Source organism: Melitaea cinxia, chromosome 30 (genome assembly GCF_905220565.1).
Source record: "Melitaea cinxia chromosome 30, ilMelCinx1.1, whole genome shotgun sequence".
Taxonomy (NCBI): Eukaryota; Metazoa; Arthropoda; class Insecta; order Lepidoptera; family Nymphalidae; genus Melitaea; species Melitaea cinxia.
This window is the reverse complement of record NC_059423.1, coordinates 1919863-1933521: the sequence shown is the minus strand read 5'-3', so window position 1 is coordinate 1933521 and position 13659 is coordinate 1919863. Positions and strand designations below refer to the sequence as shown.

Below are 13659 nucleotides of genomic sequence, written 5' to 3'. Positions count from 1 at the left end.
ACAAAAAAAAAAAAAGAATCATCAAAATCGATTCATAAATGACAAAGCTATCCGCGAACACACATAAAATAAATATAAATACGGTCGAATTGAGAAACCTACTCCTTTTTTTGAAGTCGGTTAAAAAAACTAGGACGAAAGCTGGTTTTTGTCGTGTGTTGTCGTGTGGTTCCTTTTTTAAAATTGAGCGAGTCTGATTGAGAGATTGAGTTATTCCTAATAATGCGTATTGTACTACACTTGTAAATTGTAGTCGGATTTTTTATTTTAGAACAAACATATTTGTTATTAATAGATACATAGCTCCTTTACATAGAAATCATAACAAAATCTCAGCTCATTATAATTATACTTATTATCATCGATAATACAAATGGAAACGCACACGTGTTGAGTTTTGCTATCACAAACTTAAACGCAATTTTTTACCAACTCGAGCCTCTTATCGCGTTGTGATAAGACCCAATTTGAGATAACACAGCCGCAAAACAATACAACGCACATACACTAACATTTTGCATGATTTAGTTAGTCCACTGTGAGGTTATATCAGCGTAACAGATTTAAAAGTTTGTAAAAATTCAAATAAGTTTTTAAATTGTTTCTTGTGCCAATAAAAAGTTTCTATTGAATCTGTAAGTGTTACTTTTGTTTGTTATTGTGTATTGAGGTAAATATAGTGATCTTTGATCCATCGGCTATTTTAAGCGCCTTTTTCCTTGAGTTTACATCGTTCGCAATGTTTTGTCTATTTTGTGCCTTACTATATAATCTTTATATCTATAATTTTTACTTTTAATTTTAATTTTTATTGTAACTTTAAATGAATTAATGTTCTGTCCGTAAATTAAATAATAAATATGTGTTTCGTACTTTGAATTCTGTTTCTTCAAGTTCTAAAGAGGGTAGTATAACACTAGTATTTAATTTATCAATTTATCGAGCTAAAAACGTCTGAAAATTATCTTCCCTAATATCCTTAATTATAAATATTAAGTGTTTTTCTTCTTTCATTTATTAAATTACACACTGTATCCGCGACTTCGTTCTCGTGAGAGAATCTATCTGGATAGGTACTCACTATTTTCTTAACGGCATAATCCTGATCTTGTGGAAATTATGAGATAAAAAGTATACTCATGTGACCCCTTTTTAACCGACTTTCAAAGGAGGAGGTTCTCAATTCGAGTGTATTTTTTTATGTACTGTTAACTAAGAACTTTTTACTGGGTTGACCGATTTCGATGATTTTTTTTTTATCGAAAGGTGCGTGTCATGTGGTCCCATTTAAATTTATTTGAGATCTAACTACGTTACACTTACGACCTAGACTTACGTTGTATTTGTACCGCATAACTTTTCACTGGGTGTACCGATTTTGATGATTTTTGTTTTAATCGAAATCTGATACTTGTTATGTGGTCATATTTAAATTTGATTGAGATCTGATGACTACTTTTTGAGTAATCTTTGATAACGCGTATTTACTTGACTATTTTTACGTCTACCTACGTTGTATTACTTGTCGATGTTTCCGGTATAGGCTGGATGGGGATTGCGGTAAACCGGAATCTATGCCGCGTACTTGAGGAGGCCTATGTCCAGCAGTGGAAATCGGAACTGACTGACTGATTGATGAAAATAAAAAGAAAAAAACTAATTTTATTTTAGTTGTTTTTGCTTATAAAAATTGCCTCGGACATAGGCCTCCACAAGTTCGCGCCAAAAATGCGTGAACTCGTGTGTTGCCCTTAGTCACCACGCTAGGGAGGCGGGTTGGTGACCTCAGGACTGGCTTTGTCGCACCTAAGACGCTGCTACCCGTCTTCGGCCTGTGTGCTTCAAAGCCAGCAGTTGGATGGTTATCCCGCCATCGGTCGGCTTCTTAAGTTTCAAGGTGGTAGTGGAACCTTGTTATCCCTTAGTCGCCTCTTACGACACCCACGGGAAGAGAGGGGTTGGCTATATTCTTTGGTGCCGTAGCCACACAGGAAAAGAAATAATACATATAACATAAAATATGCAAGATAAAAGACACAAAAAAAATGTGTACAAAATATCTCCTCGTATCTGGGCGGTAGGTACTCGCACGCGGTAAACGCATTTTTTTCCATGTAGAAAGTCCCTAAAAGTTACTTCAATCCTTCAATTTTATTTATATGTAGGTATATATTGATTATTATTTTTATTTATCACTGACTGACTAGGTAGTTAAATATGTAAGTAGTTACTAATATTATACATCAGACAATGTTCTGTATTGTTCTTTTTGGTTTTGGGGTTTTTTGGTATTGTTGCAATTTTCCATTATTATTATTCCATAAAAATGTTCTAGCAAAATTAAAAAAAAAAATCAGTCGAATAAATCTAGCCGTTGCGGATATTTGCGTTTTATTGTATTTATATAAATTACAGCGTTTTATCCGAAAAACTATCTATAAATACAATCCGAAACAGTTATATAACTGTAATCAGAGTTAACGATAAAAAAAATTGGTTGTCTGTAAAGTTGGTTTACGGACGATAGTTTAACGAGACAACGTCATAACGTTCGAAAGTTGTACGTATATTATAAATTCTAGACTATATATAGACTTGCCCATAGACTATTAAATTCAATAACTCTGTAGACTTTGGGATAATGTTTATATTTCATTTTCCTCAATAGATTAACCAAAAATGCGCTGGAAACGACCAGACAATGTTCCAGTGGGGAAAGTGTGGAGCAGGTTTCAAGGCAAGGCTAGAAATGGTAGTCCCGGATTGATGTAAGTGCGTTGTCATACATTTAAGATATATATAATATATAAAGAGAATTACTTTATTTATAATTACTTACTTAGTTATAACTAAGGTACATGCGCCTATTAACGGCCGCTTATTTTTTAAACCTCATAAAATCTTTTACATAAGTAAAATAATAAAAAATCATATTGGAAGTTGTAATGTATTTATTGACTATCATATTTTTTATTTATCAACTGAGGTAGGGGCACAGCAGGAATTTCCTGCTCAAAATATGGAGCAGCCCGACTGGGGTAGTACTTCGACCTTACAGAAGACCACAGCTAAATAATACTGTTTTCAAGCAGTATTGTGTTCCGTTGGTAAGGTGACCAGAGCTCGTGAGGGGGATTAGGGATTGGGTCGGCAACGCGCTTGCGATGCTTCTGGTGTTGCAGGCGTCTATAAGCTACGGTAATCGCTTACCATCAGGTGAGCCGTACGCTTGTTTGTCGACCTAGTGACATAAAAAAATTTGTTTTTTATTACCTCAAAAGTAGCAAACAAGCGAGCGTATGTCTCCGCCTGATGGTATCCTAGCATATAGACTTCACCCACAGACCCAGCCATAGGAATGCTGGCTACCTCACTCACCACAGAAATACAGCACTACAGGATAGCAGGATTAGCCATATATCAAGCAAATGTCAATTTTCCATACCTTACCTTCGTTCCCATTTCAACCTCAAAAAACATGTGATGGTAAAACATGAAAAGTGGTAAAAAAACCGAGTTGTGTCGTGGGACACCAGATAGGAACGAAGTTCCTTATTATAAAATATTAATTTCAAGTTCTATTCGAGCTATAAAGAAAATAATTATTCGGGTTGCTTCAGCCTGTAATATCCCACTGTTGGGCATAGGCCTCTTTCCCCATGTAAGAGAAGGATCAGAGCTTAATCCACCACGCTGCACAGTGCTGTGAGTCTAGGACAAAAAAGAAAAAAACAAATTTCGGTTTCCTACAAATCGGTATTGCCGTTTTAAAAATAATGAGTTCCTACACAACGAGCACCAATTTTTATTAGCTGGATAGTTTTTATTCGCTTATAATGACACTTTGAATGTCTCACTTTGAATGAATACCGCTAACTACCTTATCAGTCGTAAATCGTCTGTTGTGCAAAGTGCATTGTGAAAAGAAAGTGTAACGTTTTTATAAACTAACAGCTATGGAGATTAAAGGCCAAGGTATGTACTTTAAATTATTATAGTTTTTGAGTCTATACGTTGTCTTTAACTATGTATGAATCTATCCAAAGTTGCTATTGAAAATAAGTATAACTCGGTGCATTTTAAAACTTTGAAGAAAGTTTTAAAAAAAACATTGCATAACATTGCATACTTGTAACATTTTATTATTACTACATTGGTATACTTTAATTTTCAGTACAGTTTAAGTGCTTCCGTTTGCGACTTTTTTTTATAATATCTTTTTCAGCGAGAAGGAAATCTATCAAAAACTCCGGGTAATCTGGTAGAAGTACGGTTTGAAACGGAAAAAAGTGGTCGAGAATCAGCTGTATTTGAGAGAATTTGTTCTCTTTTCGTCGGTTATTTTGTTTAAATATGAGCAATAAGTGGAAAGAAGTTAGTCGTAGCCGCCAAAGACTTTATCAACGCCACGGAGGTTACCTACAACGGGAGATTCGCCTGCCAGAAAGTTTTAATTAATTTAAAATAATTTAATTTAAATTATTTTAAATAATTATTTAATTTAAAATAATTTAGTTTAGCTATTTTGGTAGATGAATTAAATTAGAATGAATATTGTGTTTTTTTACCTTATTTAAGATAAATATAATTTTATATTTAATATTGTTATTAGATTAAAGAAGCTAAAAATTATTATACTAGACAACATTAACAAAATTATGTACGAAATATAGTTTATTACAGCATTAAAACTGTGTTATGATTTTTGTCCATCGCGCCATACATTTCACTGCACTGTGCGCTGCTCCAATGCGGGTTGGCGGATATATTCCCTACTATGAGTAACGATCGCTATCAGGTGTACATGATAACAACCGGGACCGACGGCTTAACGTGTGCTCCGAGGCACGGTGGGGAGACCCACAAGGACTGCACAAACACCCAGACCATGGCAAACACCTGTATGGCCAATACAAATGTATGTCATTATTCGGGTATGTATTTTTTATTATGATCTTTTTTTATCGATAATAATCAAAAAAAGATTGGAAAATCCAAAAGTGCGCGCCTCATAATCTCATTTTTAGTTTTTATTTTTTTTGCTAATAAATAAACTACATTAAATTAGACCGTGATCTTCAAAAGGGCTAAGTTTTAAATCATACTGAAGCGTATAAAAATAAATTGACTTGATCAGTTCAGCTTTTCGGCGTGACCACGTCAAATTTCATACATACATTTGACAGCCGGTCCAGGATTTTTTTTAATATTTTATTTATTTTATTTCTTTAAAAAGCAAAATGTCTTTTTAAAATGTCATAAGCGTTGAAACTAGTGTTTTTCCCTTACATTTATATGTAAATATTGTTCTACAAGTGCGATAAAAATAAATAGAGACAATTTTAGTTCAAGAAAGCGCTTGATTTTTGTAAAGTTGTGCCCTACAATCGTATAAAGCAGAACCTGATCCGCTTCGCTTATGAGGCGTGCAAAACTACTTTACAAAATTATCCTAACACCTTTATTTACAAAGATTTATAAAAATATATAATAATTATCGAATGACATAAATGTTATTTTTCAAAAGAGTAACTGCGGAGTTTCTTGCCGATTCTTCTCTGCAGAATCTACATTCCGAATCGGTGGTAGCTTTACTTCTACAAATATAATAATTTATTTTTAAAGTTTTAATTTGTAAAATGACGATTCGAAAGTGCTCTTGGAGCCTATTTGAATAAAGCTGTTTTTGATTTTGATTTCGATTTTCAATAATAATAGCATATTGCAATAATAATAACAGCCATCACTTAGACTATCCATTACACATTGTATAGCCATCATACATAGATTATACATAAAAATCGTACGCTTATTTTTAACGTTACCGACTTTTTTGCCGGCTAGGGTAACCCTATGCAACGCCTCATGAGAAACTTTGTTCCAAAAACTTATTTTTAACTTCTGAATCAGAAAATAATAGAATTTCAAACAAATTTTGTCTCTTCGTCCTAACTCTCTTTCTTAGCTGACATCTAATCTCACTCCTAATCAAACTCCGAGCCTGATTTAAATCTCAAAGATCTAGTATAATTTCTAAAATCCTTTCCAAAACGGTAGTAACAAAATTTAAGCATTTATTCTGTCAATTGCTTAAATTTGAAAAATTACACGTAGGTGATAAAATGTTTAAATAATTTAAATGAATAAAAATGAACGTTGCTAAGCGCATAACTCGAGAATGGCTCGATCGATTTGGGTATATTTTTTTTGTATGTTGCTTAAGAGCCACGGAAGGTATTAATACTTAAAAAAATAAATATAAAAATAAAATAATTTTTACTATTAAATTTTGACAGAACGAAAGCTATCCAGGCAGCTAGTTTCGTATAAAAGTACAAGATCTTTCAAGTGCTAAATTTGTTTTTAGAGTTTATCTAATGCTCATCAGCTAAGGATTGCATTGAGAGATAATTAGCGTGACACACTTGATAAATAGTCACAAAACTCCTGATCTTCCAGACTTTTTCTTTTTATATAACTAGGTCGGCAAACAAGCGTACGGCTCACCTGATGGTAAGCGATTACCGCAGCTTACAGACCAGAAGCATCGCAAGCGCGTTGCCGATCCTACCCCCAATTCTCCCCACGAACTCTCACCTTACTCACCACAGGAACACAACTTACTAAACACAAAACTACTTGATTTCAATGTATTTTGATTTCAGGTATCAAATTCGAGACATGGATGAATCTTACAGGACCATCTGCTTAGACTTGATGACTAAAACCTTTCTGCGAGATGAGCCTATATGCAAAGCGTTAGGTAATTTTAATTATTTCTAAAATAAGACTATGTCGCGTGGTCACTACGTGTGACAGTCTCATAAGCAGTGGCGCAGCGAGGAGGGGCCAATGGGGGCTTCATGCCCCGGGCGATACTAACAAAGGGGCCCATGGTCCGCAAAACAAAACATACAAGCATATTATATGGTTTTCGATTGAAGGGGGGGGGGGCTAATATTTATATCTATTAATCAATCAACAGTCGATGTAAATAAAGAATTTATATTAATACTGCTAAGTCTGCTCGTTTTTAAGAACATTTTGCATTCATTTTCGACACAAAAATAATTTGGAATTACATTTACTAATCAGAAGCTAACGGTGGAGGTTTTATATTGATATTATAGAGAAGAAGGACTTGTATTTTTTACTTTTGCAATGGATAAACTCAAAACCTACATGACCGATTTTTTTTAAATTATTTAATCATGAGAATACCACTGAGTTCCATAGGCTATGTTTAACGGGAGGATACTGAACAATCAATATCGTTAAATACACACGTGTGAAACTCGTGAGCGGTAGCCTGCTGCTTCAGCATGTAATATCCCACTACTGGGCATAGGCCTCTTTTCCCATATAGGAGAAGGATTGGTTGAAAGGTTGGCGGATATATTCCCTACTATGAGTAACAATCGCTATCAGGTGTACATGATAACAACCGGGACCGACGGCTTAACGTGCTCTCCGAGGCACGGTGGGAAGACCCACAAGGACTGCACAAACACCCAGACCACGGCAAACGCCTGTATGGTAGCCTAATAGACAACAATTGAACATCATGTGCAAAAATGTGACAAGTGTCACATTTTTAGGTATTAAGTTGTATAAACACATCATTTTCATGTGCTTATCATAATGTGCCTACCACTGAATATTAGTTTAGACATTTATCTTCAAATCGTCCTGACTTGTGACTGTGTGTATAATCTATACATATAATAAAATGGTAGGAAAGTCAAAACTGTACATTAAATATTTTTTTTAAGGAATACTTGGGGTGTGATCTACAATCGATACCGAAGCCATAAATATAGTTTTTAGATTTTTTGTCAGTTTGTTTGTTTGTCTGTTTGTTTGTATGTATGTCTGGGATAAACTCAAAAAGTACTGCATTTACTTCAAATTTGGCACGAATATTATTAAGAAGTGGGGTCAACATATAGGCTACAAATTATCACGCTATCACCTACGGGGAACGAGCAGTGAACCTTTTTTTCTTCAACGCATTCTGTAACAACGTGTAATCTAACGACGCATATGTGAATGTTGTTATTATGTTAATAGCCATGCTATAAGCTAGCTTCATACTATAAATAAAGACATTCTGTAGTATATTTATTATCAGCATTGCACCCGTGCGAAGCCGGGGTGGGTCGCTAGTATATTGTATAACTAAGTCGGCAAACAAGCGCTGATGGTAAGCGATTACCAGAGCTTATAGATTTCTGCAACACCAGAAGTCATCGTAAGTGCGTTGCCGACCCTATCCCCAATTCTCTCCAGGAGCTCTGGTCACCATACTCACCAACAGGAACACAACACTCCTTGAACACAGTATTATTTTACTGTTATCTTCTGTAAGATCGAGGTACATCCCTCCATTCAAGGCTATAATTAATATCACATAATAAAAAAATTAAGCAACTTATAAGTATTAACAAATTAACAACGATTCAATGTAATATTTTATAATACAAACATACAAAGAAAATATGGACAATATATATATTACATTGATTGGTTTTGACAGATAATACAAATGATCCCGAATCAATAGAAGCTATTAGAAAGAATTGGAACGAAATAATGGACCAAAAACTTTCCATAGCTTGCTTTACTGAAGAGAACGGGGAACCGAAAGAATTAGTTGGTCTTAATATCCTCATGGTCAAATGCACGGATGACGACAAAGAAAATGTAGAAAAGGTAGGCTGTGCGTGTACACATGTACTTTTAATCCATTCTTGTTCGTTAATTGCTGTTTAAGGCCTTCTGAAGCTAATTTTCCTGAATTTAATCTGGCAGAAACAGCACCTTTTGGTCATTGAATATTTAAGTCGTTTGTCAACCTGGGCGGTTAAAACTAATTTATTGTGTAATGAGATATTATAATAAGCAGTAAGCTCCTATATACCTTCATTTTAGTGTTCTAAATATTGTCATAAAAGTCTAATAAAGCTTCGATTTTATGCTTCAAGTTAGCAAGACCAAGGCTATTTTCAATCGATCAAAGCCTATTTTGCTGTTTATTACAGGTTAAAGGCAAAGTTTGGAGGCAGGTTTTGAAAACATTGATAGTTGCTGAGAGTCTAGTTGACGTGTTTTCACTATACGGAGTCGATACCTACTTGTCATCCAGTGGACTGGTAGTGATACCCGGACATAGAGGACAGAACATCGGTGTCAGATTTTTGGAAGCCAGGTAATGAATTTTAGTAGGTACACATCATCCATGGAGTAACGAAGTTTTTGCGTCTAGTCGATCTAACAGAAAGTGGCAAACAAGCGTACTATCTGTCTTATGGTAAGCGAATACCGTAGCCCATGGATACCTCCAATATCACGAGCATTGCAAGCGCGTTGCAAGGTTGTGTCTTTCCTCAGTCGGGCTGCTCCAAATTTTTAGATTATTTCTCCTGTCCCTCAATTAAATCATTGTGCCTTCCCCCAATAAAGAAATTGTAACATTGTATTCTGATGGAGAATAAGTACATGATTTTTTCAGGGAACCTTTTCGCGATTATTTTTTTAATCTAACTAACACATTAATAAAGTAAATGTACATTTTTATCCATTGAAGAGATTGATAATTGTCGTATCTAAGTCAGATATTGGACTATAATATTGAAAAAATGAAAAGAAACACATGACACAAATAAAAAAAAAATATTGTTTTGCATATTTATATGGAGACACTATATCTATACAAATAAACATAGTGTCTGTTTGTAATATTAAAATAACAGCTTTTTACTAAATTAATATGTATACACGGTACATATGGCAAAATAACATTTTTTTACAATTTTTGTCAGTCTGTTTGTTCTAGCTAATCTCTAAAATGGCTGGACCGATTTTGACGGGACGTCCACTGGCAAAAAGCTGTTGTAATTAGGAGTAACTTAGGCTACTTTTATTTTTATTTATTTATTTTATAACTCTGCGAACTGAACAATAAAATTTTGTTAAATTCCACGCGGACGAAGTCGCGGGTACAGCTAGTTTCAAAATAAAATTTAATTTAGTCTACTGATACCTAAAGATTTCGTTGTTTGTCGCAGGTCATTCGTCCTAAGTTTTCGCTCGTAAATTGAAACAAATTCTCAAATTACTTTTATTTTTTCCAGGAAAAATATTTGCGAAGAATTTGGTATAAAAGTAACGTGCACAGTATTCACGGCGATAACTTCACAAGTGTTGGCGACTAAATGTGGCTACGAAGTGCTAGCCGAATTACCATACTCTGAAATGATAATGTATGGCATCGATTTGAGCGGCTCTGACTGCCCAAGCGCTAAAGTTATGGGGATCAAATATTGTTAATAGAAAAATATAATTACAAAAATCCCGACGTAAAAGCGTAATTAGATGTGTGAGAATGAAAAATGTAGGAAAGGAAATAGAGAAGACATTTCAAGATTGGATATGTTTTAAATTGTCATGCATTTGTATTTCCAGTATTTAAACTATATAATTAAAAACCAAAAATAATTATACGAAATATTATAAAAACTACATGATTTGCCACCATTCAATAAGTACTGGCAACTCTTAAAAATACCATACCATATGAAAATATTCATAGTCTTACTTTTACCTGACTTAGGAACAATTTTTTTTTTGAAGGCTTATCTTTGATCACAATATTTTCCAATTAAAAGCAAATAAGAGGTCTGGCTTAGTAATAAGCTTCGCATATTCATCATTTATTCTTGAAGATACCCAAGTGTTTATAAGCACACGATTTTTCCAGAAACATACCGAAGAACTCATTCTCTGAAATTCGCCTTCAATTCGTTTACCTAGTCTTCAAAAGCATTCTCTTCTGTCGGGGTTTTAAATTAGTTATTTTCGTGGCTAACCCACCTTTGTATAAGTATAAGTAGAAATAACAGCATAGAAAATAGGTTATTTATTCTTCTATTTATTGTCAAAAATTTTTTTTTTTCTATTTATTATCAACTTAGATTTTATTTACTATTTAAGTTTTTAGTTACATCAAGCTTTGTTAAATAAATAAATGCAGTATAATAGTAATAAGAGCCAGTTCCTCTGGTTTACCGTGAGTTGTGGTAAGGTGACCCAGAACTGTGGAGGGGATTGGAGGTAGGAACAAAAACGCGCTTGCGATGCTTCTTGTGTCGCAGGCGTCTATAAACTACGGTAACCGCTTACTATCAGATGAGCCGTACGCGTTTGCCGCCCTATTTGTGTATTTTAAAAAAAAAGTTTATGATATATGTATCCTTTACCGTTGAATACAGATTATATTATGAGGTGTTATTATTCGCTACCCGGGAATATATAAATGATCGTTTGTGATTGAATGGAACACAAAAAAGCATATTTCACCTGCTGATAGTCTATTCGTAACTTATGTGCAGGATAAAATGTATCCGCAAACAGTGAAACAGGCCCTTCAATAGCCAAATTAAGGCCTGTGTTTTTGTAACAGTCGTCTGGTATTGTTTACTAGCCAGTTGCCACATGCCACATATGTTCACAGATTACAGGCTTCTTGTTTCAAATGATTGTAATTTCATAGCCAAAATTTCATTTTTTTTAATGTGAATGGCTTTGGTGATCTTTCAACTTCGTTTTCGGTGGCTATTTACTCATTATTCCTATTGTTATTGTTTATTAGTTATTTATTTTTAGCTGTACGTTTTTTGTTATATAGATATATATTTTTTTGATAATAATATAATACATCTGGTTAAATACACTTTGTTAAAAAAATACCCAAAAATTTTTTTTTATTATGAAAAAATACTTTAAGACAGTAATATGTCATTTGTGATCAACTGATTCCATTGTAAGCTTTTAAAATGGAAGTCAAAAATGAAAAAAGCAATATTACTATAACTTTTATTTAATTACAAACATATACACAATACATTTTTTTTATAAATAAACGTTATCAAAACTGACATATCTCTTATTTATTTACTTACAAAATACTTATAAATATACGAACACAATACTTTGTCATGTTCTTACAAATGCAATGCGAATGAGGTTGTATGACTCATACATACATCTTTTAGTGAGGTTTGTATGATTCATATTTCATACATATTTTTAGCTCATAATCTCTTTTATAATACGTTCATAATGATCTCAGGATGGTTGAATAATACTTAACAGTCTCCTCAGTAACACTTTAGTCAATTTACATATTTATGTATATAATAAAAATTGTAACTGGCCGGTGTCTGTATATGAAAGATATTTATGGTAAACGAAATAAGAAACTAATTGTACGGGTTTATCAGAGTAAAAACAAAACAATATTTTTTTAGAATTTTTTGTCTGCATATCTTTATATATGTTTAATCACACGAAATTTACCGCACGAAATTCAATTTCAGTACAGATGTGATCCTGTAGGACTAATTTAAAACATGTTGTACGTTTGAGATTAATACATTATTTAGAATTGTAGTAATTACTCTATAAGGAATTTTAATGAAATTGTAGCGATATTTAATACACATTTATTCCGAGTGAAACCGCTGTGCACAACTAATATTCCGACTGTCATTCTTAACTAAAATTATATGGAAGTTAAGTTTCCGTTTTATTATTTACATCTTACAATAATTGATATAATTATATATTTTTCTTAAAATTGTCATCATATCTTTTTCAGTACAATAAATAGAACTAAGACTTTGCTCAAATGAACACTTTAGCCTTTTTAGGCTATATCAAAAAAAAAAAAAAAAAATACGCTATTAATTTGTAAGACATGTATAGATTATATATTTCAGTAGAAATCCTACATTTCATTAAAAACTAAATAAGTTAAGGTACTATTGACAAGCAAATGTTTATGTTGAAATGTTTTTAAACACGACCCATCAAGGCAGGTCAATAAATATTTTCTTCAGATAACCCATAAGACATAATTACAGATGTAAACGAAATGCATAATTTTTCATAGTAAGTCAAATAGTGAGCCTGTTACCGGTCAATCCTTAAGACACAAAAAGTCCGTCATTATATTATGTTGTATGTCAGAATTTATTCGTAAAACAGGCAATCTGAGAGACAGTCGGTGCGTAAGTCAATCAAGCCAGAAGATAATCTGACAACCCGTCCGGCATCCGGCAATTAGTAAGACAGTTGATCCGCATGACGAGCAATCAGTAATTCGGTTGGTATGTAAGTCAATCTAGCTTGACTGCTAGCCATGCTAGTAAGTCATCTAATTGATGTTTTGGTGTATGGGTTTGCATCTCGTAACTCAGAATCTAACTGATACTCAATGTGTATACATTTTACAAATGAATCTATAGTTCTTAAATATAAAAATAAATGTAAACTACACTTAACATATATATGTCTTTTATTATTGTTTCATTTTTCATATAAGACATTAATACTAATTCTGAGATTATTATGATGGTTATAACAACAGTTTTTTTAAAAAAAATTTTGGAATGTTAAGTGCAATTAAATATTTGATATTGGCAACATTGTTCGAACTCAAAAATACTCTGTGGTGAGCCGCAATGGCTGTTTAAGTGGTCTTCTTGTTGTGTGTGCTGCGGTTGTAAAAAACAGAATAAATGAGCATATTAAAGAAATCAAAGCTAGTTTCTTTCCAAAGTCCTAACATGGAAAAATAATATTTTTAATGTACGTCTT

General features: G+C 33.3%; 1 protein-coding gene across 1 annotated transcript; it reads left to right on the top strand.

Annotated features, from left to right (window-relative positions):
* The first annotated feature begins 532 nt into the window (after positions 1–532).
* On the top strand, positions 533–11285 carry LOC123668244. The gene is made up of 6 exons (XM_045602018.1): positions 533–635; positions 2669–2768; positions 6666–6763; positions 8537–8712; positions 9042–9208; positions 10134–11285. Exons 2-6 carry the CDS (start codon positions 2680–2682, stop codon positions 10327–10329), a joined length of 726 nt encoding a protein of 241 aa, XP_045457974.1. The 5' UTR covers positions 533–635; positions 2669–2679; the 3' UTR covers positions 10330–11285.
* The last annotated feature ends 2374 nt before the right edge of the window (positions 11286–13659 follow it).

Bases quoted from the DNA above. Each gene is read 5' to 3' on its own strand.
- LOC123668244 (XM_045602018.1), top strand. From the start codon at position 2,680: ATGCGCTGGAAACGACCAGACAATGTTCCAGTGGGGAAAGTGTGGAGC. The intron at 8,713-9,041 runs GTAGGCTGTGCG...TGTTTATTACAG, and splicing joins ACAAAGAAAATGTAGAAAAG to GTTAAAGGCAAAGTTTGGAG. The intron at 9,209-10,133 runs GTAATGAATTTT...TATTTTTTCCAG, and splicing joins GTCAGATTTTTGGAAGCCAG to GAAAAATATTTGCGAAGAAT.